Here is a 7,615-nt window from a genome sequence, read left to right as displayed (position 1 = left end):
GTCTCGCAGTATCACGGTCTGTCTCGCAGTCTCGCAGTATCACGGTCTGTCTCGCAGTCTCTTGGTCTCGCAGTCTCGCAGTATCACGGTCTATCTCGCAGTCTCTTGGTCTTGCAGTCTCTTTCAGTATCACGGTCTGTCTCGTAGTCTCTTGGTCTCGCAGTATCACGGTCTGTCTCGCAGTCTCATGGTGTTGCAGTCTCTTGCAGTATCACGGTCTGTCTCGCAGTCTCGCAGTATCACGGTCTGTCTCGCAGTCTCTTGGTCTCGCAGTCTCGCAGTATCACGGTCTGTCTCGCAGTCTCTTGGTCTCGCAGTATCACGGTCTGTCTCGCAGTCTCATGGTCTTGCAGTCTCTTGCAGTTTCACGGTCTGTCTTGCAGTCTCTTGGTCTTGCAGTCTCTCGCAGTATCACGGTCTGTCTCGCAGTCTCTTGGTCTTGCAGTCTCTTGCAGTATCACGGTCTGTCTCGCAGTATCACGGTCTGTCTCGCAGTCTCTTGGTCTCGCAGTCTCTTGGTCTCGCAGTCTCTTGGTCTCGCAGTCTCTTGGTCTCGCAGTCTCTTGGTCTCGCAGTCTCTTGGTCTCGCAGTCTCTCGCAGTATCACGGTCTGTCTCGCAGTCTTTTGGTCTCGCAGTCTCATGGTTTTGCAGTCTCTTGCAGTATCACGGTCTGTCTCGCAGTCTCATGGTCTCGCAGTCTCGCGGTCTGTCTCGCAGTCTCTTAGTCTTGCAGTCTCTTGCAGTATCACGGTGTTGCAGTCTCTGTCTCGCAGTCTCTTGGTCTTGCAGTCTCTTGCAGTATCACGGTGTTGCGGTCTCAGTCTCACAGTCTCTTGGTCTCGCAGTCTCATGGTCTTGCAGTCTCTTGCAGTATCACGGTGTTGCGGTCTCAGTCTCACAGGGTGTCCAGAGGTGACACTTTTTGGTGCCTCTGCTCCGCAGTCTTCGGGGGGCCGGGGAGGTGAAGCTGTGGGCGGCAGCAGATGTTATCGGGGTCCGGCAGGTGGAGGCCGCGTCGTCTTTCATCTTCGGCTCCGGAGTTTGAAGCTTGGCTGGGCTTGTGCGTTTGGCCGGGGGCCAGCGGGGGTCCGGGCCTCGTCTCGGGGGCCGCTTATCTGGGTCACTGGAGCTGTCCACAAGCCGCAGCTCAGCGATGAGATATAAATGAACGGGAACAATGGCCCCTGTATCACGCCTCATTCCATACGGGGGGGGGCGCTGCATCACCCCCCAAATCCAAGATATCCTGCAACAGACGACCATTCATTTACTCTGATCCTGGGAAAGCTGAGTGACGACAACGGTAACTGCCGATCCCCCGGAGGTGGGGGGGGGACCCCTTTATTATCTGCTCTCGTCCCCCCAACATCTCCAGGAGACTCACCACACAGAGAAATCTATGTTTCAGTTATGTTTCTTTCTCAGGCACATTACTATCCCGTAGAGAAGTAGAGCGAGCACCAGCCGGCAGCACTGTATGGCGGTATTATATGGGCACTGTATGGTGGATATGGATCCTGTATGGTGGTATATGGATCCTGTATGGTGGCATATGGATACTGTATGGCGGTATTATATGGGCACTGTATGGTGGTATATGGGCACTGTATGGCGGTATTATATGGGCACTGTATGGTGATATATGGGCACTGTATGGTGGTATATGGGCACTGTATGGCGGTATTATATGGGCACTCTATGGTGATATATGGGCACTGTATGGTGGTATATGGGCACTGTATGGTGATATTATATGGGCACTGTATGGCGGTATTATATGGGCACTGTATGGTGATATTATATGGGCACTGTATGGTGATATTATATGAGCACTGTATGGCGGTATTATATGGGCACTGTATGGTGGTATTATATGGGCACTGTATGGTGGCATATGGGCACTGGTGATATATGGGCACTGTATGGTGGTATATGGGCACTGGTGATATATGGGCACTGTATGGTGGTATATGGGCACTGGTGATATATGGGCACTGTATGGTGATATTATATGGGCACTGTATGGTGGTATATGGTCATTGTATGGTGATATATGGGCACTGTATGGTGGTATATGGGCACTGTATGGTGATATTATATGGGCACTGTATGGCGGTATTATATGGGCACTGTATGGTGGTATTATATGGGCACTGTATGGTGATATTATATGGGCACTGTATGGTGATATTATATGGGCACTGTATGGCGGTATTATATGGGCACTGTATGGTGGTATATGGGCACTGGTGATATATGGGCACTGTATGGTGGTATATGGGCACTGGTGATATATGGGCACTGTATGGTGATATTATATGGGCACTGTATGGTGGTATATGGTCATTGTATGGTGATATATGGGCACTGTATGGTGATATTATATGGGCACTGTATGGCGGTATTATATGGGCACTGTATGGTGGTATTATATGGGCATTGTATGGTGATATTATATGGGCACTGTATGGTGGTATTATATGGGCACTGTATGGTGGTATATGGATCCTGTATGGTGGTATATGGATTCTGTATGGCAGTATTATATGGGCACTTTATAATGGTATTACATGGGCACTGTATGGTGGTATTATTTGGGCACTGTATGGTGGTATTATTTGGGCACTGTATGGTGGTATTATATGGGCACTGTATGGTGGTATTATATGGGCACTGTATGGTGGTATTATATGGGCACTGTATGGCGGTATTATATGGGCACTGTATGGCGGTATTATATGGGCACTGTATGGTGATATATGGGCACTGTATGGTGGTATATGGGCACTGTATGGCGGTATTATATGGACACTGTATGGTGGTATATGGGCACTGTATGGCGGAATTATATGGACACTGTATGGCGGTATTATATGGGCACTGTATGGTGGTATTATATGGGCATTGTATGGTGATATTATATGGGCACTGTATGGTGGTATGATATGGGCACTGTATTACGGCATTATATGATGTGATCTTCTGCATTATAGATCCAGTTTCGGGATGCTGACCCTGGGGCGCGGCGTGCTCTTCCTTCTCTTTTCCTATGGTGAGTGTCGCTAATTCATAAACTCTACACTCGTGTCTTCTGTTATTTTATCTGTGTTGCCCCTTGGGTTTGCAGTGTGCGGAGCGGATCCTGTGCAGCTCCTGTATTGTACTGCTCTGCGGGGATGTGCTGCTATCAGCTGATCCTCTGCCGGAACAGGGGAAAACGCAGAAACCTGCACATCATTGTAACGACAGCTACAAGATCGGGGTCTGCCTGATCCCTCCAGAGAACGTGCCACAAAAACCAGAACAAATCCGAAGTGACATGACATACCGCACATAATGGGGAGACGGCGAGTCCCGAGATACAGAGACGGGAAATCCAGTGTGAGCAGTATATATATATACAGTGCCTTGCGAAAGTATTCACCCCTTGAATTTTTCAACCTTTTCCACATTTCAGGCGTCAAACATAAAGATAAATTGTTAATGTTCTGGTGAAGAATCAACAACAAGTGACACAATTGTGAAGAGGAAGGAAATTTATTGCTTATTTTACACTTTTATAAAAAAATAATAAACTGAAAATCGGGGCGTGCAATATTATTCACCCCCTGTAAGTGAATACTTTGTAGCGCCCCCTTTTGCTGCGATTACAGCTGCAGTCTCTTGGGGTATGTGTCTATCAGTTTTGCACATGGAGAGGTGAAATTCTCGCCCATTCTTTGTAAACAGCTGGAGCTGAGTGAGGTTGGATGGAGGCGTTTGTGAACAGCAGTTTTCCGCTCTTTCCACAGATTCTCGATTGGGTTCAGGTCTGGACTGTGACTTAGCCATTCTAACACCTGGATACGGTTATGTGTGAACCATTCCATTGTAGATTTTGCTTTATGTTTGGGATCATTGTCTTGTTGGAAGACAAATCTCCGTCCCAGTCTCGGGTCTTTTGCAGACTCCAACAGGTTTTCTTCAAGAATGGTCCTGTATTTGGCTCCATCCATCTTCCCATCAATTTTACCCATCTTCCCTGTCCCTGCTGAAGAAAAGCAGGTCCAAATCATGATGCTGCCACCACCATGTTTGACAGTGGGGATGGTGTGTTCAGGGTGATGAGCTGTGTTGCTTTTATCGTTTTGTATTGTGCATACCGTAAATAGTGTGATTTTGGTTTCCTCTGAGCAGAGCACCTTCCTCCACATGTTTGGGGTCTCCAGGTGGCTTGTGCCAAACTTTAAACATCACTTTTTATGGATTTCTTTGAGAAATGGCTTCCTTCTTGCCACTCTTCCATAAAGGCCAGATTTGTGCAGTGTAGACTGATTGTTGTGCTATGGACAGACTCTCCCCCCTCAGCTGTAGATCTCTGCAGATCATCCAGAGGGATCATGGGCCTCTTGGCTGCATCTCTGATCAGTCTTCTCCTTGTGTGAGATGACAGTTTGGATGGACGGCCGGGTCTTGGTAGATTTGCAGGGGTATGATTCTCCTTCCATTACAATATGATCGCTTGCACAGGGCTTCTTGGGATGTGTAAAGTTGTGGAAATCTTTTTGTAACTTCTCCACAACAGTATCACGGACCTGCCTGTTGTGTTCCTTGGTCTTCATGATGCTCTCTGCGCTTTACACAGAACCCTGAGATATCACAGAGCAGGGGCATTATACGGAGACTTGATCACACACAGGGGCTTATATTTATCATCATCAGTCATTTAGGACAACATTGCATCATTCAGAGATCCTCAATCACCTTCTGGAGGGAGTTTGCTGCACTGAAAGTAAAGGGGATGAATAATATTGCACGCAACAATTTTCAGTTATTTATTTTTTACAAAAGTTTAAAATAAGCAATAAATTTCCTTCCTCTTCACAATTGTGTCACTTGTTGTTGATTCTTCACCAGAACATTCACATTTTATCTTTGTTTGAAGCCTGAAATGTGGGAGAAGGTTGAAAAATTGAAGGGGGCTGAATACTTTCACAAGGCATTGTATATACCGTATACAGCAGAGAAGGAACACAAGATAAACCATGTAGTCTTCCTATCATATGATCCTCACGAGTGGAGGCGTCATCCGCAGTCACGATCACAGCCGGAGACCCCACTCCCGAAAACACGGAATTATCATTTTTATGTGTGAGGCCGATGTCTCCTGTCACTGATTAGCAGCATCCGGTGCCATTGTCCCGCGGATCAGTGACTCCTGCGCCTGGAATTTGTCTTGCGGATTATTTGCCATAAACTTTCCATGGTAAATAAAGTGTCAGGCGACGATCTGGGATTTCTGTTTGTTGATAAGTGATGTCTTCCTGAGATCTGCGGAGGAATTCTCTGTACACAAGACATCTGGAGCTGCGGAGGCGCAACTGTCACGGACCGCGGGGTTTAGGAGTCACAGACCGCGGGGTTTAGGAGTCACAGACCGCGGGGTTTAGGAGTCACAGACTGCGGGGTTTAGGAGTCACAGACCGCGGGGTTTAGGAGTCACGGACCGCGGGGTTTAGGAGTCACGGACCGCGGGGTTTAGGAGTCACAGACTGCGGGGTTTAGGAGTCACAGACTGCGGGGTTTAGGAGTCACAGACTGCGGGGTTTAGGAGTCACAGACTGCGGGGTTTAGGAGTCACAGACTGCGGGGTTTAGGAGTCACAGACTGCGGGGTTTAGGAGTCACAGACTGCGGGGTTTAGGAGTCACAGACTGCGGGGTTTAGGAGTCACAGACTGCGGGGTTTAGGAGTCACAGACTGCGGGGTTTAGGAGTCACAGACTGCGGGGTTTAGGAGTCACAGACTGCGGGGTTTAGGAGTCACGGACCGCGGGGTTTAGGAGTCACAGACCGCGGGGTTTAGGAGTCACAGACCGCGGGGTTTAGGAGTCACAGACCGCGGGGTTTAGGAGTCACAGACCGCGGGGTTTAGGAGTCACAGACCGCGGGGTTTAGGAGTCACAGACCGCGGGGTTTAGGAGTCACAGACCGCGGGGTTTAGGAGTCACAGACCGCGGGGTTTAGGAGTCACAGACCGCGGGGTTTAGGAGTCACAGACCGCGGGGTTTAGGAGTCACAGACCGCGGGGTTTAGGAGTCACAGACCGCGGGGTTTAGGAGTCACAGACTGCGGGGTTTAGGAGTACCAGACCACGGGGGGAGGGGTCGCAGCCCGCAGGGGGAGGGGTCGCAGCCCGCGGGGGGAGGGGTCGCAGCCCGGGGGGATGCATGAACCCACAACCTGGCGTCGGCTGAGATGAGCGCCCTCTCATCATTCAGGGTTTTCATGTTCACACAGTTTCTGATTCTCTTCTTCCAGTTTCCCCGGGTCTCGCCGTCCAGCAGCTCCATGTGAACCCCCAGATTACAGCCAAGATCTCCGCCGCTGCCGCCAGTAAGTCTCATGTCCTCGTGTGTCCTGAATCTTACATAACTCCCCCCCCATAATAAATGTACCCACAACACAAAGTAACAAATATTAGTGTCATCTACAAGAATCTGTAAAACCTCCAGAATCAGAACCACAATAACTGTAATAAGGAGAATCAGATGGGAAAATCCATGTCCTAAAGGCAGAATTATAGCAGTTATATTCTTGTACATAGGGGGCAGAATTATAGCAGTTATATCCCTGTACATAGGGGGCAGAATTATAGCAGTTATATCCCTGTACATAGGGGGCAGAATTATAGCACTTATATTCTTGTACATAGGGGCAGTATTATAGTAGTTATATTCTTGTACATAGGAGGCAGTATTATAGTAGTTATATTCTTGTATATAGGGGCAGTATTATAGTAGTTATAGTCTTGTATATAGGGGGCAGTATTATAGTAGTTATATTCTTGTACATAGGGGGCAGTATTATAGTAGTTATATTCTTCTACATAGGGGGCAGTATTATAGTAGTTATATTCTTGTACATAGGGGCAGTATTATAGTAGTTATATTCCTGTACATAGGGGGCAGTATTATAGTAGTTATATTCCTGTACATAGGAGGCAGTATTATATAGTAGTCATATTCTTGTACATCGGGGCAGTATTATAGTAGTTATATTCTTGTACATAGGGGGCAGTATTATAGTAGTTATATTCTTGTACATAGGGGCAGTATTATAGTAGTTATATTCCTGTACATAGGGGGCAGTATTATAGTAGTTATATTCCTGTACATAGGGGGCAGTATTATAGTAGTTATATTCTTGTATATAGGGGGCAGTATTATAGTAGTTATATTCTTGTACATCGGGGCAGTATTATAGTAGTTATATTCCTGTACATAGGGGGCAGTATTATAGTAGTTATATTCTTGTATATAGGGGGCAGTATTATAGTAGTTATATTCTTGTACATAGGGGCAGTATTATAGTAGCTATATTCCTGTACATAGGGGGCAGTATTATAGTAGTTATATTCTTGTACATAGGAGCAGTATTATAGCAGTTATAGTCTTGTATATAGGGGCAGTATTATAGTAGTTATAGTCTTGTATATAGGGGCAGTATTATAGTAGTTATATTCCTGTACATAGGGGGCAGTATTATAGTAGTTATATTCTTGTATATAGGGGCAGTATTATAGTAGTTATATTCTTGTACATAGGGGGCAGTATTATAGTAGTTATATTCTTGT

At 46.9% G+C, this 7,615-nt stretch overlaps 1 protein-coding gene across 1 annotated transcript in view; it reads left to right on the top strand.

Annotated features, from left to right (window-relative positions):
• Positions 1 to 2,975: 2,975 nt before the first annotated feature.
• VWA2 (von Willebrand factor A domain containing 2) overlaps positions 2,976 to 7,615 on the top strand; it is a 46,063-nt gene continuing 41,423 nt past the window's right edge. Inside the window, exons 1-2 of the mRNA XM_075352178.1 lie at positions 2,976 to 3,054; positions 6,301 to 6,375. Coding sequence (XP_075208293.1) covers positions 3,009 to 3,054; positions 6,301 to 6,375 — 121 coding nt within the window. The 5' untranslated portion in view covers positions 2,976 to 3,008. The remainder of the gene's footprint in view (positions 3,055 to 6,300; positions 6,376 to 7,615) is intronic.

Source organism: Anomaloglossus baeobatrachus, chromosome 5 (genome assembly GCF_048569485.1).
Source record: "Anomaloglossus baeobatrachus isolate aAnoBae1 chromosome 5, aAnoBae1.hap1, whole genome shotgun sequence".
NCBI classification, from domain to species: Eukaryota; Metazoa; Chordata; class Amphibia; order Anura; family Aromobatidae; genus Anomaloglossus; species Anomaloglossus baeobatrachus.
The sequence above is the reverse complement of the archived record's forward strand: the minus strand, read 5'-3'. Positions and strand labels throughout refer to the sequence as shown.